Here is a 27,920-nt window from a genome sequence, read left to right on the forward strand (position 1 = left end):
TCTCTCCCTCCCCCCAGTCCTCTCCTTGCCTCAAGAGCTCACCTCTCCCAGGGAGCCCTCCTTAATCAAGACGCAGGACTCCTGGGACTACAAGACACCACCTAACCTTGGTGTCTAAGGCATCCCCAATTTTTAGAACAGGAATTACCTTTTAGGAACAAGAGGAAATCCCTTTATAACCAAGTAGGGGTGACGGTGGTGGCAGAGCACATTTTCTAAGAGGTATGACAATGCAAAGACAAGACAGCATTTCCACAAGTCACCCTTTCTCAAGATTGAAGTCTTTTATTCTAATTCCCTCAGATCCTAAGAGTTTCCTTTTCATGTGCAACCCCCAGGTAAGCATGCATATTTACATGAGTCAAAAAATTTGAGCAAATATTTCCAACAAAGCATATTTTACTTAGATATGTCGAATGCTGAAAGAATTGGAGAATCATTCAGCTACTGGAGGCAATTTGTGCAGATTCTGAAGTTACTGCTACATACAACTTTGCTTCTAACAGAAATGGGATAACCATGACTCCATGTGTGGCTTATTTTGTAGAAAGGTTCGAGGATCAAGTTTCAGATGTGGTGGGGTTACTCACCCTCCTATGTAGTGAGTCCCATATATGAACTGCTTTACTTTTGTTTTAAAAGTTGCTTTTTTTTTTAAATATTCTTTTTTTTTAAGATTTTTTAAAAAAGATTTTATTTATTTATTTGAGAGAGAGAGAGAATGAGAGATAGAGAGCATGAGAGGGAAGGGGTGGGAGGGAGAAGCAGACTTCCTGCTGGGCAGGGAGCCCGATGTGGGACTCGATCCTGGGACTCCAGGATCATGACCTGAGCTGAAGGCAGTCGCTTAACCAACTGAGCCACCCAGGCACCCTTTTTTAAGATTTTTATTTGTCAGAGAGAGAGAGAGAGCACAAGCAGGGGAGCAGTAGATGGAGAAGGAGAAGCAGGCTCCTCACTGAGCAAGGAGCCCGATGTGGGACTCGATCCCAGGACCCCGGGATCATGACCTGAGCCGAAGGCAGACGCTTAACGACCGAGCCACCCAGGTGTCCCTAAAAGTTGCTTTTATTGCAGGCTAGCCTGTCACCACTGAGAAATTAGGGTTCAGGTCTCAATCCAAGCAAAGCCGAGGTTAGCTGTGTCATCTCCATCCTCAGGGGCCTGGTATCCTGGGAAACCCAGGGTAAGAACAGGGTGACCCCAGGACACACATGTTAGCAGAGACAGTGCAGCGTGATGAGGCGGGCACTCAACACCCTAAGTGTGCTTTAGTTACCAGAATACTTGACACACCCACAAATTAGGTAGCAAAACATTTTAATCCATTAATTCTAAAAATAACAGAGACATTTTATATCCGGTGCCACCTCCTCAAGAGTCTACTGCAGATTAGACAGTCAAGTACAAAGCCAGACATTAAAAGGGAAAGATGTAGTTTGGGACAAGACCATCACGGGGAGATTTTTCCTCCCATTTGCTCATAAACGTTAAGTCATCAGCTTAAAAAAATCCTCAGAAGGAAAGAGAAAGCTTTCTCATGCTCTATAACCTTTCTCTTTATTTTAGATCTTTCTGTAATGTTTGAAGGCAAAACAGATAATCAGAAAACCAGCCTCCCAAGTACAAAGATCTGAGCTGGACTCCCAGGACTACAGACTGCTTCAGTTCTATTTCTACCGACACTCTGATGTGAGGTACTATGGTTCTTGTTTTAGTTACAAGAGGTGTTGGGAATAAAGGCCCACTCACATTTAATAATAGCTTATCTAGCACATAACTTTGCAGCACAACACCAACAACAGGAGTGTTTTAAAGCAGGGTGGAAAAGAAAGTAGATATTAATACAACGTAAGGTTCCCTTTGTCCTTCCTCTCTTTTTACAATGAGAACTCAGCTCAGCAATGAAACTCTCCAGAATGCCCGTGCTGTCCTTTGGCCTACCACATTCCAAATTTGTGATTTCTGATCCGAAGCCCTCAGAGCCTCAGGCTTTAGTGATGTATCCTTCTCGGATGAGGAAATCATAGATTTTCCGGGTTTTGTTCACATCTATCTTGATGAGTGCTCTTGCCTGCGCCAGTCTCAAGCCTCCTTGCTTGTTACATTCGTTCAATAGAGCAGATTTGTATTCTAAATAGGCTCCTGGGACCAACCTCACCATCTGACAGAGCTGCAAGACATGGCAAATTTAATAAACATTAACATCTGTCATTCTCATAATTTAATCCTGTAGGTATAGCCAAAATAAAATTTAAAAAGTGACATCAACCTCCAACTATTTATAGGAGCTGCTGGGTGGCTGGACCACATTCCATTTAGTCTCTTCCTTGGACGACAGACACTTAGGAAGAGAAAGCCAGAGTCTGATGCTGGGAGAGACTTTAGCACCTGTCAGCAGGCTCACCTGGGTCTGTCAAGGAGCACAAGTATGTGTCCTGAGGAGCAGCCTGGGTCCACATAGCTCTTGGTCCAGCACATTTCAACACAGCCAGTTGGGGAAGAGCCACAGGACACAGTAGGGGCGGGGGTGCAGATACTTGGATTTCCAAGTGTGAATCACATTATTTTTAGTATCGGCATAAAGCAGTCAACCCTGCTTTTGTGATTACATTTCCTACTTTGAAGGAGGAGAAGATACAGACCTTGCAAAGAGGCTACTTCAGCTGCTTAAAAATCTAGAAGGCTGGCTCAGTCCCGGTTCACCTGCCATGGCAGCCCAGGGCAATGAGCAGTGTGAGGTCACTGCTTGTGGGTAAGGATAAAAACTGCTTGAAACTCCCGGCCATTCAATACTTGACTCAGAAAGGCCTGTGACCTCCTTCAGCAATACTGAAATAGAACATACACTCCTCTCTATTCCCAAACTAATCTTTACTGTTCCTGGTGGCTGAAACCAAAGACTAACAGCCCCCACTCCATGACTCCCCTTACTGTCTGACCTGAATTAATGATATGGAGTGGCAGATGGGGAGACTGATCTTGGGAACTGTAAAAGGAGCACATGAGGAACAGAAGAGCGTTCCTCTTTTGGAATGGACTTCAGGGCTAGGCACATTTTTTGGAAAATGCTTGAGGATGACTCCTTTGAGGCTGGCTTTAAATTTCTGAGACAGCCAAAAGTAGTATGAAGACAAGTCTGATGATTTTAGTGGAAAAGAAAAGTAGGTCATGGCATTTTTAATCAAAATTAGTATATGTGATGATGAAGTTCCTTACTTATGGCTTACATACATGCTCTGGAGACAATCTTTTAAGTGATGGTTATACTGTTGGGATAAATGTAGAGCTCATCAAAGTGACCATTCTAATAGGAAATAACCATTTTCATATACAAGTTATTTTGGGTTTATAAACAATATCAATCACATGAAGCATTTAGTACAGTGTCTGGTACGTAGTAATGCTCAATGAACGATGGCGGCCATTATCTAGATTTCTATGTCATAATCAACCCTACCCTGGCTCCTCTAGCTCCCCTCCTCTTTGTTACCTCCTTTTCTCTTTCATTCAGCTTCTCTGTGCCAGGGAGGCCAGTGAGGTTCAAGGGCGGTGCACTTCGTCTACCTACAGACACAGAAAAAGGTATGTGTTTCAGAGGAGTGACAATTCCTCAGGTGTGAAGTAACACAGCCCACTGCAACCAGGCCAGTGAGGTACAAGGTCACAAGGTCCGGCTCTAAGAAATCTCTACCCATCACCTCAGGCCTCAGTCTAGTTGGCAACGTGGGCACCCCAATGTTCGCCTGAAAATACAAGTGCTAATTCACGTGCCCTTTGCTCTGCTAAAATACACAATCACATACACCCTAGCAACCCAGTTGCTACTCTTTCCAACCCAGTAAGATTCTAAACTCTAAAGCCCAGATGTCACCCAGTGAAGAACAGTCATACGCTGCCCGCCCCGACGGCTGATGAATGGGAATAACAGCTCCACAGGAGAGACCCTTCCCAGCCCTCAGGACTCTGCCAGGAGCGCAAGGCAAACACGGTAATTAACCAAGTACCATTTGCTTTTGGATCAAAGGCAGACTGTTAGGCCAGCAAAAGGCCTTTCTTATTTATTATGTGAGGGAATATCTGTTCCTTCCAAAGAAGCCCTGTTTACCTGAAAGATCCACACAGAGGAACAATGAGCCATTATATGGCAACCAGAAGCTGAGGTGAACTCACATACTGAGAGAGAAACCCAAGTATGAGGTCACTGCCCAGGATGGTAAGTTTCATGTGTAAAATTTTTTGCTTTTGTTTTGAATATATATTTGGGTTAGTGTTCAGGTGGGAGATAGGTGGGCTGAGTTAGGCAAAAGAAAATGTAGAATAATGTATTAACCAAGTTTTATGGGGGCTGCCTTTAAGGAGGTGGAGAGAAATAGGGAGGGAGTGTTACAGGCTGCTCTGAGAGAAAACAGGCTTCTCTGTAGTATCAACAAGGGAATAAAAGCTTCTCCATAACCAGTAGGGCTAGCCTTCCCCTAAGTGCTCAAAAAGGGAGACTAAAATCATCTGGTACCTCACCAAAGTTACCAGAGGCTAGGTTGTAATTAATGATCCAGGCTTTCTACTTTGTACTGCCTTAGGAGCAACGGAGAGCATGAAGAGGAACAAGGGGTCTCCTCAACCTAAATACAGGGGGTGAGAAAGGCTAACACCAGCCTAGGAAGCAACAAAGAATAAATGAGTACGGATGGTTCCAAAAATGCAAACACCAAATTATTAATTATCATAAAAATTGTATTTTTCTTATTTGTATTTCTGTATTTAGATTCGGGGGGCAGGGTTAGAAGTAAGAAATTTGTAAAATAAAATTTGGATTTATCTGTCGTGACTACTCTCTAAAAGACTCTCTTTTCTCTTTTAAGTATTAAGAAATAATCACCTGAAACAAAGGAATCAATTTTTTAAAAAATATCCCTAGAGTAACCATCTCTGAGCCCTGTCTAGATCCTGAATCTGAGAGATTTTAAATGGGATCACAAGGTCTATTGTTTCAAGCTTCCAAAGAATGGTAAAACTGCAACTGGGTCATCTTTTTCACTAGTCCTGTCTCTACAGGGGAGTGGTCTGTATGTTCTGATACAGGAAAGTGGCTAATATAGCATATGGAGCAGGGGTGAATAATAACCAAGAGAACTGGCAAAAAAAACCACAACACTACAATTTTGGATCAGAGCTCTAGAAATCATACCACCCCAAAGTACGGATTACCAGATAACATCTGGCTTTAAGCTTGCTCTGAAAACTAACCTCAAAATAGAGGACATACCCAAAGAGATAAAGATAACAAACAGAAATACCTCAAGTCTCCAACTTATAAAGAAATCCTTGCGTTTCTGCTCAGGATACAAATCCTTTAATTGATCCCCTGTGAGACAAATCTCAAAGTTTGTGGTAGATACAACCACAGTAAACTAACTGCTCATGAACATTGGTAAAATACAAAAAACACCTCTCTGGAGCTCTTTCTTCCCTGTCTCTGTACTCAAACCCTGAAGATAATCCCTATCTGGCCTTGAAGATTCTGAAAACTTGCTGATGTTTATAAACTGGGATAACACTTACTTACCTGATCTGCCTAAGGACCCTGCTTCCACAAGGGGTAAGGGACTACTGGGTGAATCCCTAGAACGAAAACTTCACAATCAAGACATGCTCCAGCCTGAAAAAAATTACCTGAATTTGAAGTCATCGGAATAGAAGGGCTCAGGCCAGAATCACTAAAACAAAGAAGAGGAATTTAACTTAAGTCACACCAAAGAAGGCAATTTCCAAAAGCCCACGTGGGACTAGGTGCCATTTATCAGGTTGGTTACTTTATTTATTTAAAAAATATATATATTTTTTATTTGAGGGATGTCTGGGTGGCTCAGTTAAGCAGCTGCCTTCGCTCAGGTCATGATTCCAGGGTCCTGGGATCAAGGCCCACTTCGGGTTCCCTGCTCAGCGGGGAGTCTGCTTCTCCCTCTCCATCTGCCTGCAGCTCTCTCTCTGACAAATAAATAAATAAAATCTTAGGGGAAAAAAAAGATTTTTTTATTTGAGAGAGAGTGCAAGAAAGAGCATGAGCAGCGGGAGAGGCAGATGGAGAGGGACAGGCAGACTCCCTGCAGAGCAAGGAGTCCAATGCGGGGCTTGATCCTAGGACCCTGGGATCGTGACCTGAGCTGAAGGCAGATGCTTAACCAACTGAGCCACCCAGGTGCCCCAGGTTGGTTACTTTAAAGGGATGCAGAGAGAGATGGTACTGTTTTACAGGATATCCCACTATACTAACCAGGAAGGGTGATCTGTTCTGTGGGGTGTAAGAAATCGCCTAGAATTGGGCACCTGGGTGGCTCAGTCGGCTAACTGCCTGCCTTTGGCTCAGGTCATGATCCTGGGGTCCTGGGATCGAGCCCTGCGTCAGGCTCCCTGCTCGGCAGAGAGCCTGCTTCTCCCTCTACCTCTGTCTGCCGCTCTGCCTACTTGTGCTATCTCTGTTAAATAAATAAATAAAAATCTTTAAAAAAAAAAACTGCCTGGATTTGTTAAGAAGAGCTCTTAGTCTGGAACATCATGGAGACTAATCATGGGGAAATGACAGGGACATGATTCGCCAATGAAATCAATCCATTAGATAATGGGGTGGAAAGAGGAGGCATGGTGGGGCGATTTACTAATTTTTAAAAAGAAGATCAAAGTAGCAAAGTAGGCCTCTACGGGCCGGCTATATTTCTCAAAACTATCAGTATCGCAGTGTTTCTGAGACAGACTGCTAAGATTAGAATTCTGAGTTTTTCTAGCTACCCAATTATTACGACTCTGCCATGTGGGTGGGGTCCCCATGGAAATGTCTGAAACTACCTGTAAAAGCCAAAGCATCCAAGAAGACGCCCCTCCTCCCTGGACTAATTACCCACATGTCAGCCTGCCGCCGGAGCCACTGATGGCAAGCACTGCTGTCCTGGATGTACTGTAGGACTTCCGAGAGCATGGTGCGTTTAAGGCGCTCCTCCTCTCGCGTCTTCTTGAGGTGGTCATAGGTTCTGGCACCTGAAGGTGATGAAAACAGCAGGACTGCGATGACAACGCAGCAGAACTAACTGAAAGGCTTCCTCACTGACCAGCAGTTTGCTGCTTTTTGGTTTCTTTTGCAAAACTGCTTCTGGGGCGCCCAGGTGGCTCAGTCGGTGAAGTGTCTGATTCTCGGTTTTGGCTCTGGTCATGATCTCAGGGTCGTGGGATGGAGCCCTGTGTGGGGCTCCGTGCTCAGTGGAGAGTCTGCTTGAGATTCTCTCCCTTTCCCTTAGCGCCTCCCACTCTCTCTCTAAAATAAATAAATTTTTAATAAAACACAAACTGCTTCCACAATTATTTTTTTAAAAGATTTTATTTATTTTTTAAAGATTTATTTATTTGAGACAGTGAGTGAGCAAGAGAGAGCATGAGCAGGGGGAGAGACAGGCAGAGGGAGAAGCAGGCTCCCTGCTGAGCAAGGAGCCCCAAGCGGGGCTCCATCCCAGGACTCCGGGATCACAACCCAAGCCGAAGGCAGACACTTAACCAACTGAGCCACCCAGGCGCCGCTATTTATTTATTTTTTTAAGAGATTTATTTACTTGAGAGAAAGAGAAAGAGAGAGAGAGAGTGAGCAAGCACGAGCAGGGAGAGGTGCAGAGGGAGAGAATCTCAAGCAGACACCAGGCTGAGTGCAGAGCCCCACGCCAGGCTTGATCCCAAGACCATAAAATCATGATCTGAGCTGAAACCAAGAGTCAGACATTTAACCAACTGAACCACCCAGGTGCCCCTATTTATTTATTTTAGAGAGAGATCACGGGCAGGGGAAGAAACAGGGGGAAGGAGAAAGAATCTCAAGCAGATTCTGTGCTGAGTGGGGAGCCTGACACAGGGCTCAATCTCACGACCCTGAGATCATGACCCGAGTCAAAACCAAAAGTTGGACACTCAACTGACTCAGCCACTGAGGCGCTCCCCAAAATTATTTTTTTAAGAGCAACGTGATTCCCTTAGTTTGAAATCCCTTTTTTGACAAGAAATAATTAAATTTTTATTCTCTTCCTAGCTTTAAGAAATTTGGAGGCAAAAACCCCCAAACAGAAAAATACAAAGAAAGTAAGAGTCACTTATGTTTCCACCCCCCAAAAGTAACTAACTTTTAATATGGTCATGTTTTTCAAAGTTACACAAGTCCTATATGCATACACTCTTCTTTTAAAAACCAATTAAAATTACAAATAAAAATAAGTCCTCATTGACAGCACGATTCCTTTCCCAGATGCAATCAGTATCAGGTAAGCAAAACCTGGTATCAGCCTCTTATTAAACAAAGGTTGCATGGTGTTTTCTACATGTTAACAAAGGTGTACAGATTCCAAAGTAACCAAACCAGTGAGGTTTTAAGCCATGTTCCATAAAGCCCCAGGAGCCCATGAAAATATCTCAGGGGTTACTGTGAAGAACAAAGACACTACCATGTACAGGTGGTCTTGGGTTCTGTACATGACCTGCACCATCAGGCTTCAAAGTAGTCCCACTTTCCTCTTATTTATAGATTAGGGCTCTACATAAAATTTCATTTTGAATTGGTTTCTATTGTTTAAAATAAAGAACCATTACAGTAGGCTGAACTTACACCCCACAAGGCTACTTCTCATGGGTAGTGGGTGATAGCTTTCAAGCAACAGGAAGGAGGGAATGCTAAAGATCTAAAAAAACATGGGGTGCCTGGGTGGCTCAGTCTGTTGGGCATCTGTCTTTGGCCCAGGTCATGATCCCACGGTCCTGGGATTGAGCCCCACATCAGGTTCCCTGCTCAGCGGGAAGCCTGCTTCTCCCTCTACCACTCCCCCTGCTTGTATTTCCTCTCTCACTGTCTCTCTCTCTGTCAAATAAATAAAAATCTTAAAAAAAAAAAAGATCTAACAAAACAAGAGAAACTGCCATTTATTGAGCATTTACTGTGGGCCAGTTACTGTGCTGTTTTCATGCATTATCTCTAATTTAATCTTACTAACTCTTAGACTTGGAAAATTGAAACCCAAACAAAATTACAAATCTGATGAACAGGAGAGCCAGAACCCAAAGCCAACCTGTCCAATTCTAGACCTCAAGCTCTTTAACTACTGTAACACACTGCCTTCCCTTACGACCTGGCTCTATTACAAGTATCTCTTTAACCATTTCAAACCTTAGTTTCTTCATTACATGGAAATAACAATGCCTATCTCCTGTTTGTTATGAGAATCACATGATAACATCCAGGTGAAATACTTAGCACAGGGCCTGGTGTATGGTAAACAGCTGCTATTTAGATGTTAGCTGCTATTAATATAATTATTATTACTACCTTAAGTAACTGGGATGCAAGCACATAGAGCCATTTGAAGCTTGGTTAATACAAATGATCAGACCATGCATCACAAAATATTAAAAGGCTGAGGCTAAAAATTAGAATACAAAATCCTTTTTTCTTTTTTAAAGGCCACAGCAGATTCCCAAATCTAAAGCAGCACCTCTCTTTTGTGTAGTCACTTTTATTTTACCTGAGATAATCCATACAATGGAATTTATAAGGATTGAGACTTTACTGGAAAGATCAAAAACTCACTCCAAAAAAGGAAAGCTCGTTTAAAAAAAAATCCACATGGCCTCAAACAGAGACTTCCTCTATGTGTTTAGAAGACACTTGCCCCTGATACAATGTGTAGCTTAAGCATACTTACTACAAAAATTGGTAATGCCTGCTGTCCTGTATTCCTGGAGCCTCTTGATTTCCCTTCGGAGTTCAAATTCCACTGTTTATGCCAAGAAGAATGAAGGAGAAAAGTTGGAAAAACAAAATCATCATCAATGAGCACTTTTGCTATTGAATATTTTCAGTAATTCTGCTTTATATACGAGACCGGGCAATTCCGTTTGCGGGATCCTATACATTGGTGACATCTCATTAGAAATTTTACCCACAAGCTGAGGAAAGCCTATGCTAGTCATCTTTTGGCTGCCATGGCCAACTGGAAAATGCAGCTGGAACTGTCCCCCAGAAAACATACAGTGAACCGGCTGAGTTCATTTAGCTACAGAAGGAACAAATACAATTTCTTTAAACAACTAAGTTTCCCCGCTCTATTTATCCTCTATTAACAGGTCTATCCACATAACCAAATTCTTTTATAAAACCTGTCTCTGCTATTACTTGATGTGGCCCTTTTGCAAGCAAAAGACAAAAGCTCTGTGCTCAAGTCCCAGATAGTTTCTTTACAGCTTTTCTCCTATAGGAACAAAAGAGCATTGTTTTCCATAAACCAAAGATTTCTGCCTCCTCTGAGTGCACAGCTCAGATTGCAACTGCTTGGGTTATTACATGATAAAACATTCATATCTGAGTGCTTTGAAAGAGAGCATGATGAAGGAAGAGCCTGAACAATCCATGGGGTGTAATTCTTTGGAATGACACATAAACCAGGGATGGCACAAACTGGGACAGGAAGTAAAAGACAGTCACCCAGTACAAACCACACAAAGAATGCCAACCAAACAGGGTGCTTGACGAGGACAACCAACCTGGCCCAGATAAATGCCTGCAATGCCATGTAGTAAATATCTGCATGATGAGAACAGGCTAAGATGCTTGGTAAAGCATTTTCCCAGAACTAAATTTGAGGGTCAAATACATAAATCTAGCGATGAAAGGTGTAGCGTAAGCCACCCAGTCCAGATTACTATAAAGTGTAGGCCTCACTGCCTTAACAACTTCAATTTTTTTATTGTGAAAAATCAAATGGTAATTGGGTAGAGTCTCTCAGAAAGACAGGCAAAAGAATGGTGGAAGTACTGGGGAGCCTGGCTGGCTCGGTCCATACAGCACGGACTCTTGATCTTGGGGTTGTGAGTTCGAGCCCCACACTGGGCACAGAGATTACTTAAGGAAATAAAAAAGCCATGTAATTTTTTTAGGTAAAAAAAAAAAAAAGAGAGAGAGAGAATGATGAGGGAGCCTGGGTGGCTCAGTTGGTTGGGAGTCTGCCTTCGGCTCTGGTCATAACCTCAGGGTCCTGGGATCGAGCCCCGCGTCAGGCTCCCTGATCAGCGAGGAGTCTGCTTCTCCCTCTCCCCCTGCTTGTGCGCTCTCTCACTCTCTCAAATGAATACATAAAATCTTAAAATAAAATAAAATAAAAACTTAAGAAAAGAGAGAATGATGGAGGTACTATCTCCATGAATCATCCAACTCTGTCCCCATTTTAAAAACTAGTTTTAATACTAAAATATTTGTGAACAAAATGATCTGATGTCTGTGATTTGCTTCAAAATAATCCAGTTGAGGGTGAGAGAAGAGGGGGTGATAAAAATGAAGCTGGACTGGCCATGTGTTAATTGCTGAAGCTGGGTGATGGGTACATGGGGGTTCATTACACTATTATCTCTATCTTTGTATATATTTGAAAACTCCCATAATAAAAAGTGGGGGGAGAAACTACTAAACTACTGCTTAGCTGGGAAAAAAGAAAGCTACCAGCCTTTTTAACCTCTTCTGTCCCACCCCCAAGGTCCCAAATTTAGTTCATGGTAATAAAGGGGAAGAAAAGATAAAAATATCCATTTATTTATTTATAGAACTTTACCTAAAACATACCATTTCTCTCCTATTTATATCAACACACACACACACACTTGCGCAAGGCTTGAAAAGCACCTACGTGCGTGGCTTTCAATGAACTTGTCGTGCTCCATTGGCCCCACTATCCTTGCAAATCGCCTCATTGTTTCGTAAAGGTCTTGGACTTCCTTGGGATACCGCCGTTCCATTACTACAGAGAACATAAAAAACAACCATGCCATAGAGAATATAAGAATCTCTAAGTTCTCTGCATTTCTTTTACAAGAAGTGAGATGGAAGGACACTATTCCTAACCTCACATGACTAATTTACCCATGACAGGAAGCAAACAGGAAAGCCAAGAATGCAAAACACTAATCATAAAGATAAGAACATCCCAGTGACTATCACACAGGGATGTTGTTATCCCTGGAGAACTGAAGACCGTCTGCATCACTGAGCGCCTGGTGACCTCCACACCTCAGGCTCTTCATCTGTACAGATGCAGGGACTGTTGCCAGTAACGGGAAAGATGATTAAAGGCATATCACTGTATTCTTAGGAACAATGTTGGGCAAAATTTCTGGTATTAACTTCCGTAGGAAAACAAGGAAAGTACAGATACAATAATCCATCTAGAAGAGGTGGACTAGCCTAGAAAAAAAGTGTGCTATCTTTCATGCCCCACCAGAAATCTCCCTACCAACACGGCCTCCAGTGAGGTGTTTATTTCTTCACTCTCTATTTGGGTCATTTTGCCTTCCTCTAAACTAAGTACCACAACTAAATTTACTACTAATGAAGTTATATTTTGATAACTATCATCCACGTAAATGGTATATACACAGGGTAGCCACAGTCAGTAACTCTGAGGATCACTAACGACCAAATTTCTAATAAAAAGTGGTATCGGCAAAGAAGATGGGGAGTAAAACCTACCAACAGTACGTGGTAGGTTGGAGTAGCCAGAAGTGCTACTTGGTCATTTCAATCAGATGAACTAGGCTGAAACTAGGTGATTAGATGAGCTAATCAGGAACTAAGCTAGTTCTGCTCACTTTTGGACTACAAGCTTTCTATCATGACAGTTATTTAAATTAAGTCCTTTCCTCAGCTGAACCTCTTCCCTTGAGGGAGACAGTCTTATCCATAAATTCCAGGCGCTGATTTGATGGGCAGCCACAGACTATTTTAACTACCAAACCCTCCCCCGCCAAAACCAAAAGCAAAAAAACACCCTACAGGGATAATATGGAAGAATTAGGAGTAAAAACTTTAAATTTGATGAAAAAACCCCTCTGCCTACAATATTAAGGTCACTTACACTCACTATAATGGCAATTGAGACCTCTGAAACCAACAAAGCCTCCTCTCAGCTTCTAAACGTACAAAATAATTAAAAGAATAATCAGGCTAAACTGACCTCTGTTTACCAGCTGAGAATAGAGTTTATATGAGAGTCAAGGTCTATTGACCTTGGTCAAACCCCTACTGACCTATTATTGAAAGCCCAGGCATTCAGACATAGGAAGCCACTATTGTAGCTACTAGAATATGACCAATAATTGTCTATAGAAAGGGCAATGGAAATCTGATCCTGAGTTATTTTGCAAACCCACAGTCCTCAATGAAGGATGAAGTTAAACAGGCAATCTCATCCATTGCTAGAAGGAATGTAAGTTGGTACAACCATCTTTTGGAAAAGAATCTGGCAGCGCAGGTCAAGCATTTTTAATGATCACATTTTTTGACCTATTACCTCCATTTCTGGGAATCTACCTTAAAGAAAATTCTACATATATATAAAGCTTTATTCACAAATTCATCATAGGATTATTTATAATGATTCAAAAAACTGAAAATAAGCTAAATAACAAAAGTTTAGCATGTTATATACTTATATATACACACAACATATTACATAACTATTAAGAGGGACATCTTCAAAACACCTCCATCACTTGAAAAAGTGTAACAGAAAGTGGAAAAAAAAATGTAACATACTTATATGATCACAACTATATTAAAAAACATTTAACCCATGACTGGCTGACCTGAACCCTACAATGGCACAGAGTGTCAAGCCCTCTAAGATTCTATCAACTAGGATAAGAAGCACAATAATCGTTAGGAACTTCTACAAAAAGGACTACTGTGACATGCAAGTATTCTAACATTTCTATATAAATATTATAATCATTATGAGTCATCATTCTTATTTGCTGAACAAACTCTACAGTGTAGAAGAAAAAGTACAGAGACTTTCTGCTCAGCCTAGGTATCTCCAATATTTAGAACAGTAGGTCAAAGCGTGCATTCACTTAGAAGTCATTATAGTTTTACTATCACCATCATACAATGCTAGATGCCTGTTTGTCCACTACTATGCAAAATAATGGTTGCTTTTCCCATAAAAATGTTTAACAACCCAATGATCAAGGTTAACATATAGTTCCTACCCAGTTCCAGAAAATGACCTATTAATATTCATGCTGTAGTTACCATACTACTAAAAAAAAAAAGTATCATACAAGTGTTGATCATACATTAATGGTTCTGAACTCTACTATGTAACAGAATTTCCTTGAAGATTTCTTAAAAATGCTCTAGCATTAACCCTCAGAGATTCTGACTTAATTAGTCTCAAGTGATACCCAGGCATCAGAATTTTTTTTAAAGCTTCCAACATGATATGCTGGGGCGCCTGGCTGGCTCAGTCGGTAGTGCATATGACTCCTGATCTTGGTGTCGTGAGTTTGAGCCCCACAATGGGTGTGGAGATTACTTAAAAAAAAAAAGCTACCTACATGATGCTAATATGCAACCTGGATTAAGAACTACTGCCATAAATGATTTGTTCAAGACTGTTCAATAATGTTGGAAGAAATTTTAAAATAAAGAAAGCAGCTAATACTTACACTGAAACTTTCTCAGGTTGATTAATCCATGGTCTCTTATAATTCTAGGACGAAAACCACAATACTGTATAATTAGTTCCACATCTAATGTCTTCCACATGCAGTTTTTATTACACATTTGAAACACTATGAGGTGGAATACTGAGGTTCAAAGACACCATCACTCCCCACAAAGTTCTGAAGGGTAGTGAGTCTGGAACAAAATTTTAGGCTTTCAAGCATCATATATTTTTCCTCTCCTTGGGCCTGATAAACTCTCAGCAACTATTTGCTGGATGAATGAATGAGCACTCAAAAATACTGAAAAACATGTCTATAACTTGGAATGAAACAGAAGGGAATCTGTGTCTGTGTCATAAGAATTAATCTGTTTAATTTAGGGAACTGATAATTGAGAACAGTCATTTAAAGGGAAACAGCTAAACCATAAAAGGGCGCCGTGATCACACCTTCAACATTTACAACTGTACATGTGTACATTCACAGAACGTTTTGAAGCTGTTTGAAATAAATATTGTGCATGTTTAGTGGAAGGGCCTCAACATAAGATCTAACAGCATCCTCAACCACTGAGTTCCACAATACTGGCTAGCTCGAATTATGTGTGTGTATGTGTGCACAGCAAAAACAGAATTTAGGTAAACCATGCAGAGCTGTGTCTGGAACTGCAGGTATTCATGACTAGTGACGAAGCTTCTCACAGGGGCAGCTGGGTAACCTCCTTCAGCACTTCTCAGAAGCTGACTCTAGGCACGCTTTACTTTAAGGTCACATCTTGGTCCCTCAAGAGTGCCTCCCAAGTCCTATTCCTTTTTTTGTTGTGATGCCATTGTGTTTCTAGTCTGTAACACCATGATAACATACACACATGCTCATACCCACTGCATACCCTTTCCTGAACTGTTAACAGTCTCTGTAAGCTAACAGGGGTCTGGGATCCATAATTTCTCAGTCTGAATGCATGTTTTTTATTCTGCAGCAAAGAGAAGGAGTAACTGCCTGAAACCTGTTCAGAATTTCTTTGAAATCCTTTTAGGTAAGACTTCTCATAAAAAATGAGCAGTTAGAATGAATGCATTAAAAAAAAAAAGCATAACAATTTGATAACACCTTGAATTTATCTTGTTCCTTTTTTCCTTAAAACAGTGCACCCATATTATTCAATGGTCATTGTAACATCAAGGAAGGGTAAGAAAGAGCAAGTAAAAAACAAACAAACAAAGGACAAGTATTATTATCTGCATTTGACAGATGGAAAAATTAAGGACCAAGGAAAATAAGTGTCTTCCTCAAGGTCACAAGACAAGCCACAAGTAGAATGTTCTTATGGGCTATATGTGGTCAATAGTCCATACCTGAAAGAAGGCTGGATGGTTTTCTGTACTTACTTTTTTCGTCTTTGTCTCTCCTTTAACCTGGAATGATAGATATCTACTACAGCCATCTTCAGAGCTATAAACAAACACATACACACACACAGATATAAAGCCAAGACAAAAATAAATCTTTTATCTGAACGGTCTTAAACTTTGAACCTCATATTGCTAACTATTCCACACTCACTGGTCTAGGCACTTTGTCTCTTGGAAACAAAAATATCCTAGGATACTGAATTTCTTTGTCAGTAAATTACAGTGAAGATCTTTTTTCCTATGTATATGTTTATATGGCATTACCCTATAGATAACAATTTCTGCTTTCTACTGAACACCTCTTTTGGCCATGCCTTGTTATGCATATTACTAGGTTTCATATAACAGGAGTCTGAACTTTGGTCATACACGGACTAGAAATCGCATCTATTAGAGTAGTCATAAAATGAATATTGACCGGGGTTATAACCTCACAGGAGTAAGTTCAGGAGACAATATCAAAAAAGACTGATGTCAATAAGGTGCAGCAGAGACATTTTTCCAGAGTAGCACTTTTCAGTTGTGGAGCAACAACTATTTAGGGGATAGTTTTGCATGCAGTAGTGAAAAGTTCCACTAACTAGCCTAACAACCCCAAAGCTATGCTCTGCTTTGTTGCGCATGTCCCAATCCTTTCCTGGCTTTAGCCTCATGTTAAAGACACAGGGAGAAAACAGTCAGTAGACGGCAAAAGGTTTCATCAATACAGTAGTTCTGGTTCTCTTTCTTTCCCTGGCCAATTTTTCCAGCTTCAGAGTTCCTCAGGGTTCTGTTCTCATCTTTCTTTTCACCCCTCACCTTATTCCTATAAACTCATCCACTCCTATGGTTCCAAGTGCATCAAAATATATAATCTCAGACTCAGATATTTATTTTAAGCTCCAGATCCTATCTGGGTATCTCTACTCACATAGTCCTCAGTTACAAACTTGTACTTTACCTCTTTCCCAAAACTCTGTTGTCCAAGACAGAAATCAGCCTGACTCTCCCTCCCCTCCCTCCATATCCAGTCAGTGAGTCTTACCTATATTGAATGCTTCAGTCTGTCTTGAATTCATCTCTTCCTCTTTGTCCCTAATCCTATTCCTTAGCTTCGGTATCTTGTCTCACCTAGATCACTGTGTGTACTTTTTAGTAACTCCAGTTCTACCTTATTCTAATTCAACCCTTCAAGTGGTACCAGGGTAATGTTTTTAAGCATACTCTGATGGTGTATTTCCCCTGCTGACAATTTTTCCAGTGGCTTCCCATCCACTTACAGGAGTTCAAACCCTCACATATTATACAAAACTCCTTATTGCCTTGAATCTCCCAATCTTCCCAGTCTCGTTTCCTACCATTCCTTCATACGCCCTATACACCATGCAGGTGAAACAATCTGCCCTCGCTCACAGAGCTGCTAAGTACAGAGCAGGGATCCAAACCCACTTTGATTCTAAAGCCTTGGAGTAGGAGAGACACTGAAATTGCCCAACATGTACTTTCTCTGTGAGAGTAATCTGGCTTAACTAAAAATGAAATGAGTGTTTAAAAAAAAAAACTCAGAAGTAAACAACTTCCATAGGCTTTTTATAATCTGAAGACCCTCTGAAGTTAAGAAATAAAAACCAACCATTAACAGCTCTAGAAGAAACTATGAAGACTACTTGATTTGGCACTGTGCTACACAAACCATTCTTAACTATAATCCATGGATTCTGAAGGAAATTTTTTTTTTAAGATTTTATTTATTTGAGAGAAAGAGAGAGAGGGAGAGAGAGCACAAGTGGGGGCAAGAGGGGCAGAGGGGGAAGCAGACTCCCAGCCAAGTGGGGAGACCGATGCCCGATGTGGGGCTCGATCCCAGGACCCTGGGATCATGACCTGAGCTGAAGGCAGACGCTTAACGACTGAGCCACCCAGGCACATGGATTCTGAAGGAATCTTAAAATTTAATGATTTCAGTAGATTCTGGAACTATCTTAATAACTTGTTATCCCCTTAGGCTTTGTGTAAGTTGAGAGTTTGATGGGTTTTGTTTTAATTACTGAATGTAGTCACAGAAGAAAGAGGCTCTAGAGCACAACATAATGACCTGACACGTGTCCTTTGAAAATCTAAAATATGCTATTCAGATGGTAGGTAATAAAATTTAACACACCAGGCGCGCAGCAAAGAATTTACTGTGTATGACAATCACGTCTTCCAGGGTAGTGAGCTTCACTGAACCAAAATAGAGCCTAGAGCCTCTGTAATACTGATAAACAAAAAAGGCAATATAATCTCATTGCTCATCAGAAGGATGTGAGATACAAATTCAAGTTTAGGGCGCCTGGGTGGCTCAGTTGGTTAAGCGACTGCCTTCGGCTCAGGTCATGATCCTGGAGTTCCGGGATCGAGTCCCACATCGGGCTTCCTGCTCAGCAGGGAGTCTGCTTCTCCCTCTGACCCTCTTCCCTTTCGTGCTTTCTATCTCTCATTCTCTCTCTCTCTCTCTCAAATAATAAAATCTTAAAAAAAAAAAACAAAAACAAATTCAAGTTTAACCCATGGGGGCAATGAGTCAACACAGATTTGCATGTTCTCCTAGAGTAACTTTTAAAACGTTGTTTTCAAATGTGTTCTTATCTGAAACGGACAAGTTAGATCAGCTTTAGCTGAACCTCTTCCTTACTCTACCTCCAGCGACCTTTCCCAGTAGTAGTCTCTGAGGGTACCGCGGCGCAATAATTTGAAACCCACACTTTTGCTTCCTGAAACTAGATTTTAAGGCAGGAAAAAAAATGCAACCAATCAAGCAAGAGAACAGTACACAATGGCTCATTACAATCACGAATTTCTTTCACAATATAAAACAACAGAAGTTGAGTAATGTACAATTCTGAGGCAGTGTCAGTATGGTATTCCTGGCAAGATAATAGAAATAAATTCTGGATACTCCATGCTGACTCATTACTGTGCATCTCACTGCTACCTGCCCTCAGGATTAACTCAGATTAGAAGGAAGAAATACCAAAATCTAACATGTGGGGCTATGAACAGATGCACTATATATGTATGTAACTTCAATCACTGGGAAATGACCAGGAATACTTTATCTAGGTCATTCTGCCTTGAGTCTGAGATAAAAATAACAAATTCTAACTGGATGATCTGAAGAGGTAAGTGGATGCATTACTTTTTAAAGTTTAAGTATAAAGAAAAAAGTACTAGTTACTACAGATTTTCTTTGTTCATTTCTAGTAAGTTCAAAATTTTATTTATTTTAAGATTTTACTTAGGGGTGCCTAGGTGGCTCAGTCAGTTAAGTGTCTGCCTTCAGCTCAGGTCATGATCCCAGGATCCTGGGATTAAGCTTTGGGCTCCCTGCTCAGTGGGGAGTCTGCTTCTCCCTCTCCCCACTCCCCTGCTCCTGCTCTCTCACTATTGCTGTCAAATAAATAAATATTTATTTTTAATAAATCTTTAATAAAGAGAGAGAGAGAGCGCGCACGCATAAGTAGGGGGAGCAGGAGAGGGAGAAGCAGGCTCCCTGCTGAGCAGGGAGCCCGAAGTGGGGCTCGATCCCAGGACCCTGGGATATGACATGAGCCGAAGGCAGCCGCTTAACTGGCTGAGCCACCCAGACGATCCAGTAAGTTCAAAAAGCTAAACAACACTGCTTTATTTTTCCTCACAACCATTCACAACTAAAAATAATTCAGTAATATCAGATTCAAGATTTAAGGCAATGGTTTTCAAATTTTTTAGGTAGAACTCTTTCTATAAGTGAGCTCTTTCTTGATGTAGAGGGTTGTTCCATATAAAAGCCCAGGTATCATGAAATACTCCCACTGCTTTCTAACACCCTGCTGTAGTTTGATAAGCTCTAGACTGGTGTGCTGGTGGAGATGCACTTGATATCCCTGTGTGGTGGAACAGGCAGGTACGAACAGGGAGGAGAGGATGTGTCTCTAACCAAACACAAGTTTTAGAGTGGACTCTAACTCTTTTTCATATAAGAAACAGAATTAGGCAGTCAACAGTTCAAGGCAGGAGAAACAAAAAAAGGAGGAAAAAAAAAAAGCTACGTAAACAGCTAACACACAGCTGAGTACTTATCACATTCCAAGCTCTTTGTGGGTCTTATCTTATTTACCTACCCAAACAAGATGAGTTCAATAGGATAAAAAACGACTTGCAGATCCAGTGGAAATTATTGCTAATTCTGAAAACATATTTCTGTAATCTAAGATATTAACTTATCAGGTTGTTTCCTGAGATTTGTGTGGGAATGACTTAATTAACACAGAAAAAAAAACTGAAGAGACTACAAAAAAAAAATCTATTAATACTGACAACTGGTTTCACTGCTTGATCACTTCAATAGTTTGGACTGTGCAACTGGCTCTGGAGAACAAATGGAAGGAAAGGCACACACAGAAACAAATGGGAGAACTGGAATTCTCCCAGAGGAAAATGCGTATTTGGAAGCCGTCTCTTTTCTTTGCACTCAGCAGCAACTGATTATAAAATCTTAACTGCATGAATAGCCCAGGGAGGACCACAGCACAGCCGGCAGAACAGAAATGAGAAGGCAGACACTGAAAGAATGAGAATCACAGGTTCACATTCTACTTAGAGTGACTGGAAGTTCCAGGAAAGTGGGTAAACAAAGCACCAGAGATCATTAAAAACAAACCAACCACAACCAACCATAACCTATTCACTCCTGAAATCTCAGCTTTGGGGGAAGAATTGTGTCCCTGTGATTACACTGGGGACTGATAACAAAGTTTCTAAACGGCTGGCCTTAAAATATTTCAAGAAGTGGGCAGAAGTCAGAGGCAGTTCCTTCCCACTGCAGTGTATTTCTAACATTGTTCAAAATAGCTGGCAACATGTCTCTGTTTTCCTGACAGAAGGCACTTACTGCTTGCTTGGCAAGAAAACCAACTCAGAGACCTTAACTGCAGGGAAGCCAATCAAAATCCCTGCTGCAACCACACAAGCATAAACCTGTGACTCAGGTATTCCCCAGAAGCAGAGCTTTTTAAAAGTCATTTCCCCCAAAAGCTTTTGGTCAAGATGTACACAATTAATTCTGGGGAGGAAAGATGATGATGGGACCTAATGGTTAAAGTCAGCAAGTAGGAAACCATAGTTACTTAAGTCCTTTGTGCACTTTCTTGAATGTAAAGTGGGAAAATATCTACCCCTACTTCTCAGCAATGTGGTTAAGCTATAGAAGATAACAAATGTGATATTTCACAAACACACACAAAAAAACTCAGCAATAAAAATGCAAGGTTGTAAAGATGATAAATATTGTACAGTATTAACAACATAGATTCTGGAGATGGCTCTGTCACTAGCAGGTTATATGACCTGAGGCAGTGATGTAGATGTACTACATCTACACTACACTACACTACACTACAATGATGTAGTGACCTCTGTCACTAGCAGGTTATATGACCTTGATATTTCCATTCTTCAGTTTCCTCATCTACAAAACAGAGATGTGGATGATGATGACAATAATGCCAAACTCATAGAGTTTTGTGAGGATTAAATGAGGTCACGTGTGAAGGGCATAGAATGGTACCTGGCAAACAGTAAGGGCTGTATGTATCAGCTATTATTACTAACAGCATTTATGTCTAAAATGTCCTAAGCATAAAACTTTACATGCTTTACATGCCTTTAAAGGGAAGGGTACTGCCAATAGGTAGCTAAGTATACACAGTGACAAGGCTGGACCTCTAATCTACTAACCATTCAATTATCTAAAGGCTGACAATATGAGCCAAAGAAGAGAAAAAAGGAAAAAAAAAAAAGGTGGGGGAGTATCCATGCCTGGCCAAGAAATTGTGCTGAAATTAGCTTTCCAAATAGAGGAAGAGTAATCTGTCCTAATGGGCAACCCTATGAAGATACTGCACTCAGGGTTTTAGAACCTGTGAAACTCTGAGAAAGGGGATTCCACAAATCGAGGAGCGGTTTTCCCAAATGGAAGCACACTGGGGAGAGATGGCCCACAGGAAAAAGGAACACCACTGTGCATCTACACTGAGATCCCAAACATACCAGGACACAGGAGAATGCCAAGTTATGAGTCTTCTGCGTCGCTCTTTCTGAGCCAATAATTTCTGCTTATTTCAATAAATACATGGTGGTGTCATTTAGGGATCCCAGAACTTCCTTATTTTCTTCCTCAGACACTGCTTCACTTGCAGTATCCTTTCCAGGCCCATTCTGAAAGCCTCTGGTATGGCTGGAATGCAATCAATTATCCCTCCACTGTATCCCACCCTCTATAATGGACAATTCAAACCATCATATTAGACAAATTCCATGAATCATAGCAAAAATTTTGGGTGAGGAAACATAAAAGGAATGTTACTAATGCTCAGTAATATTAAGAGTATAATGGTGTAATGGAATGGTAATAACACCAATCTCAATTACATATCATCTTCACTGGAGACATTCACACTCTGACTAAACAGTGTTACCCCTCCTTTACTGGCAGTGGACACACACAGGAAAAAAAAAACCAGCAAGCAAGATTGCAAAGACTTGCCCAAGATCACACAATGACTCAGAAGTAGGCCTGAAGTAGAATCAGTGTCCTAATTTGCACAAAATATGTGCGCCCTCTCTGTTCTAGGTGTGCTCAGAAAGCTCCTTCTCATTCCTTCCTGTCTCTGGCAAGAAAACCTCCTGCCACTGGGAGTGGGCTCCTAGTCCCTCCCCTTCACTGGGTATTCTGGGAGAAAGTGCTCGGCTCAGGGGCTTGGGGGCCATACATACCACACTGGATAGTGGGTCATGCAGCCAGAGGGGCTAAATAAGAACTCTAGATCATAAACAAAGCCTCCTTTTGTAGCACCAGCAAGTCATCCCTTTGATCTCAAGCACGGCTAAACCTCTTTCAAATGTCAACATCTTTTAAAAAGCACCCATCTGAACATCTTATAGTTTGCCACTAAGGGAGGGAAAAGGGAGGCAGGGCTGATGATTTGCATTCTGTTAAAGCTGCTTATTGTAACAGTCAGTAACTGATGCTTCGATTCTAGCTCAAATTAACTAGAATCAAGAGACTTACAAGGCTGTAGAAATTGCAGGAAGAACACAACTAAAGTATGTTCTAGGTTTGAAATGCTAACTGAAACAAAAACTGCTAATCAATAGCTTATTTCTGATTTTTTTCCTGTTGCCCTACTTAGTTACAGAAAGAACCATAGTGTACCAGAAGAAATTGCAAGTCTTGCTTCTACAAAGAATGAAGAGTGAAATTAAATACCCACCATTACCACAGTTTTGTTGATAATGTTAAGACTAAAGAATGAAGACCTTGGGAAGAAGTGATCTGGCAAGCCTCTGACATAGTTGAGCCATTATTGACATGGAAAATCCTGACTTTGAAAAGTTGGTTACTTTTGAACAGTTATCTAAAAGGGTGACATTTATGGAGCTACTTTTTTTTTTTTTTTTTGCCTTCCGAATAAGAAAGATGCAAGTCAGGAAACAATAGCATTTTAATTAAAGCTGGTGTGACTGACAAATACTGAGCAGCAATCTGCACACTGCAGTTGGGGAACACCCCCAGAGGGGGGAAAGAGCAGCACGCGAGTTACTGGGCTGGAAAGGAAGAGACTGAAGTGGAAGACTGAACAAATACAGTCTATCTAGTGAATGCTCGAGTAGTTTGCTTTCAAGCTTTCCTCTTTTAGTGCCATCTGCGTCACCTCCACTTTCCTTAAAGTCGTGTGGGAGAAAAAGGGAGGAATGAAATTTTGTGAAGAAAACAGCTCAAGAAATATGTCGATGGTAAATTCTGAAGGTAAAATTTTTAAGAGGACTCTTTCTCTGTCCCAGATCTGGTGTAACGAATGCCTAAATAGCTCTTGTATGGAGAGAAGAATCAAGTGCCCTTTTCAGTGACAGAGTATCAGTTAATGTAATATACAAACTTGATTTGCAATTCCACAAGGATTCTCCTTGCCTTTCCTGCCTGGGATATAGATTTAAGAGAAACAATGAAGACACTGTTTGGGAAATGTGGGAGAATCCAAGGAGGCATTACTCACCTATTGTATCACATTCAATTCTAGACTAAAATGAAAGAAGATTGGGGATTATTTTAAATAGGTAGTTCAATGTAAATGGAAAGAGGGGGAAAAAAGAGATTCAATGGAAGTCTTAACCCCCGACTTTTAAGAGCCCTGCTGGCATTAACTACTTATGTTATAACACAAGAATGGACATAAATCCTTAGAGGGCTCATCTTAGGTGAGAGTTCAGAAGTGCTGAAAATTCAACAGTACTGGGAAACAAGAATTTCCCAAGCTTGGTCTAAAAACCCTTGAAGAACTTCCATTCTTTTTCCCTGCTAAGAGAAATTTGGGGTAACAAATTATGGTGAACATCTAGCATCATCAGTTGCTACTGAAGTTCCCAAGGTGTTCACATTGACTCCCTTCCTTCTAAGGAGGCAGTGAGAGCCATTCAACCGACTACCTCATTGTAGGCTTACCTCAGTCAAAAGAAAGATCACACAGTCCAAGACCGGGATACCAACCACCATTACATGATCCACATTCTCACCCTCATCACAAAATGATCTTTTTCATGTGGTCAAAACACAACAACAGGTAAATGCAGCAACTTACCCCACCAGGTTTTGAGTCCCATAAAGGCAGGGAACGTGTTTTATTTATCCTTTTATTCATTCCTAGCACCCAACACAGTGTCACCATATACTTTACAATTGATAAAAACATGTGCTGAAATAAAATGTTACCATGTAAAATGTCCGAGTCATCTTCAACAAAATCGATGTCTCTCAAGTCCCATTCTGCGTAATTGTCAAACTCCTGTTTGGGGAAAAAAATCCCCACCCCAAACCCATCAGCTTTGAGTAATGCCTTCACAGTAGCCATGCTTTAGAAGCAAACAGAAAAGAAACAAACAAACAAAACAAAAAAGTACCGAATGGAGTAGTACATGGTCAGGAAACCACTATAAGAAAGAAGAAGTCACAGGAAAAAGCTTGAGAGGCTTTCAGGCAGTAGAGACAGCAAAAATATGAGAAAGTTTCAAGTCCAGGAATAAAGCCAAATCTAGCGTTCTAAAAATTAAAAGTAATCTGTTCATAAAATCTAAACTGAGAAATCTAACTCTGAATAGGCCATCAAGTGTTTAGATAAGAACACTGTCTACGTTAATTCATCTACCTTTTTACTTTTTACTACCTTTTGAGGCTCTATTTATTTGATATTGCTTATATAGTTCAATGGGTAGATTTGTTCATATTTGACTCAATGAGTACAATTTGTAGGAGCAGTAAGTAACAGCTGCCATGAACAAAATGAAGACCTGTGTGTGGCTGGCAAAATTATTGTAGTTTGCTAAACTTTTAAATTATCTCCAGGAGCGTTGTCATTGTGGATCAGATGGTAAATCAAGAGACTTGTAATTGCTTTCACATGGTTTTTAACTCCATGGATGAACAAGGAATATACAGTTTTTATACACATTCATCATGCTTTATATACTTCCGAATACAGAACAGGGATCAGCAAACTACAGTCTATGGACAAATTTCAGCCCACTGCTTATTTTGTAAATAAAGTTTTATTGGAGCACAAGCATGTTTGTTTTGTTTACACATTATTTATGTTGCTTTTGCATAGTAATGGCAGTTTAGTTGCGACAGAGACTTTATGGTCTACAAAAACTATTTACTGTCTGGTCCTTAAAGGAAAAAGTCTGCCAACCCCTGATACTGTACAACTTTGAAATGCCCGAGGGGTGGAATGAGAACCAGATCACAGAAACCCCATATCTATTAAGTAAATGAGAGCCAACATCTTTGCAACTTAGAAATAGGTTCTTGGTATGTAAAACTACATTTTATATGTGAAAATGTCATGAATGAGAAAAGACACTCAAATGAAAGAAAACGTGGCTGCCTAAAGGCCCTATAAATTACAGTGCCTTGAAAATCTGTTTTTAGTGGTATGGAACCTATAGGTAAGAGATATAAGCCTCATGTGAAACAAAAACAAGTTTCTCCTACCTCGATAAAATCTGCTCGAGCTGGCATGTATCCTGCCATGTCCCGAGAAAGCAAGGAGTCAAAGGTAGGTCGGGGAGGGTCATCTGTAGCTGGAAGAATTTAGGTTCTTAGTTAGTTAATAAAATATTGGCATGAAAAAGTAACAGAGAAATAGTCCTCATTTACGCTCTGAAATATTTTTGTTTGGGGAAAAAAACAGTGTCTGAGAGAATAAATAAAATTCAAAACATTTTTATAAAGGGAAAAGTGAGAAAGATAAAATATTACGGAAACAGACTGAATTCTTAAAAAGGAAACTAAGACTTAGGAAATTCTCTAAATAAAATGGGGAAATTCCTTCTGAATTGTGCTTTCTTAACATAATAGAAAACCAAAGATCTTCTCTTTAATATTACAGAACATAAGTATTTACCCTGTCTGCTTCAGTTCCCTTACCCTTTAGGACCAATATCAATTTATAAATCTCACCCAACTGGGCAAAAAAAACCCCACAGGATTTGGAAGTTAGCTGGAATTGGGTCCCAGCTCCAATATCCTCTAGTCCCATGAAGCACAAATTATTTAACCTTTCTGAATCTGTTTCCTCATGCATAAAGCAAAAGCACTTGCTCTCCCTATCTCACTGGGTTGCTATGAGGAACAAATGATCTAATGGATTTGAAAACAAAATGTTACCACCCAAAGTGTTTTCCAAATAGGTATCGTCAGGCTTTGAGTTAGTCGGCTATGAAACTGTTTCTAGAGTCCGAGGAAAGGGGCGGGGAAAGGTGGTCGTGAAGAAAACATTCATATCTCATTATTTGTGCTTCTGGGAGTCATTCAGCAAAGATGTCCATTTATAACTCATCATGGTTTTAGTTTTGTTTTGTTAGAAGACCCATGAGTCCCTTAGCGACATGAGATTAAAAAAAAAAAAGCTTGCTATTACTACCATAACTAAGTGAACTAAAATAACAAGCTGCTTCTTGGACTCAACACTGGGATGATTAAATACAATGAATCAAATACTGGACTCTCATAACTAATACCTAGAATCTTAAACCCTCCAAAGCAGCGAAGGTTGGTTCATTTTGGACATCTCATCCGCAGAAACATTAAAGTTGGCTGATATGTTCACAAGCCTCAGAGTGGGTGGGACTACACACTGTTTCTGGGCACTGGGATTTCCGGTGCAGGACTCCAACCCCTTTTCCCCATTACAGCCCTGACTCTCAGCAACTGCCAGGCCAACCCCTCCCATCTTCCATAAGCTCTTCAGCTGCCCAAACCACTGTTCATCTGCTACAGCAACAGGGCCGGAGGGTGAGCTCAGCACCTCTTAGCGACACAGGAGGCACTTACACTGAAATGGTATGGCTGTGTCAGCAGTTTTCGCCTCCTCCGCGTGCTTCAGGTTCAGCAGGGTAGACGCAAACAGAGGGTTATTGATGAAATGCTTCATATAGTGCTTCTCACACTCTTCCTTGGTCTTGGTGCACATCTGATTGGCTACATCCTGCCTAGAGGATCGTGAGAAGAGAAAGCTCTGACCATTTATACAAAGTGGTTCAAAGCACGGTTTGCTCTTTCCATAGTTTAAGCCCCAGCTCAATAAATGTCTGGAATTTGACACCTCCAAACCAGTATCATGGAGATATCAGCTGAACGATGAGAGAAATATAAGCCTAATACTGGTGTAATCTGATGTGCCAAATCCGATTCTATTCCAAGATATAGAAATAAGATCTGAAAAGTGCTTTCCTTTCCACCAAAAGCAAGGAAGATCACTAGAAAATCTGTAAATTTCCGTGTGAGCTAGGCCTCAGGAAAAGAACTGCTATAATAAAACACTTCAGAACACTCAAAATGTACATCAGTGCAGTTTCATATTTGCATCATGTTTTATAGTTTACAAAACACTTCACATCAACAAACATTTCTTTACTAGAGTGCCCATGATAGGCCAA

General features: G+C 40.7%; 1 protein-coding gene across 12 annotated transcripts in view; it reads right to left on the reverse strand.

The window, feature by feature from the left end:
* Nucleotides 1–262: 262 nt before the first annotated feature.
* Nucleotides 263–27,920, reverse strand: part of TADA2A (transcriptional adaptor 2A) — a 48,985-nt gene continuing 21,327 nt past the window's right edge. For 4 of the 12 annotated variants that reach the window (XM_073879480.1, XM_073879481.1, XM_073879482.1 and 1 more), the window contains exons 6-16: nt 27,316–27,473; nt 25,975–26,063; nt 24,697–24,769; nt 15,906–15,969; nt 14,518–14,561; nt 11,700–11,810; nt 9,726–9,797; nt 6,900–7,032; nt 5,674–5,717; nt 3,461–3,567; nt 263–2,173 (exon numbers count right to left, since the gene is read on the reverse strand). In XM_073879480.1, coding sequence (XP_073735581.1) covers nt 1,988–2,173; nt 3,461–3,567; nt 5,674–5,717; nt 6,900–7,032; nt 9,726–9,797; nt 11,700–11,810; nt 14,518–14,561; nt 15,906–15,969; nt 24,697–24,769; nt 25,975–26,063; nt 27,316–27,473 — 1,081 coding nt within the window. In that variant the 3' untranslated portion in view covers nt 263–1,987. Of the gene's footprint in view, nt 2,174–3,460; nt 3,568–3,589; nt 4,177–5,297; nt 5,366–5,673; nt 5,718–5,919; nt 5,989–6,895; nt 7,033–9,725; nt 9,798–11,699; nt 11,811–14,517; nt 14,562–15,905; nt 15,970–24,696; nt 24,770–25,974; nt 26,064–27,315; nt 27,474–27,920 lie in introns of those variants that run through there. The other 8 variants (XR_012374447.1, XM_073879483.1, XM_025851347.2 and 5 more) reach the window with 8 other exon arrangements.

This window comes from Callorhinus ursinus, unplaced genomic scaffold (genome assembly GCF_003265705.2).
Source record: "Callorhinus ursinus isolate GAN/ISIS: 27379988/994484 unplaced genomic scaffold, GSC_fseal_2.0 scaffold34, whole genome shotgun sequence".
Classification (NCBI taxonomy): Eukaryota; Metazoa; Chordata; class Mammalia; order Carnivora; family Otariidae; genus Callorhinus; species Callorhinus ursinus.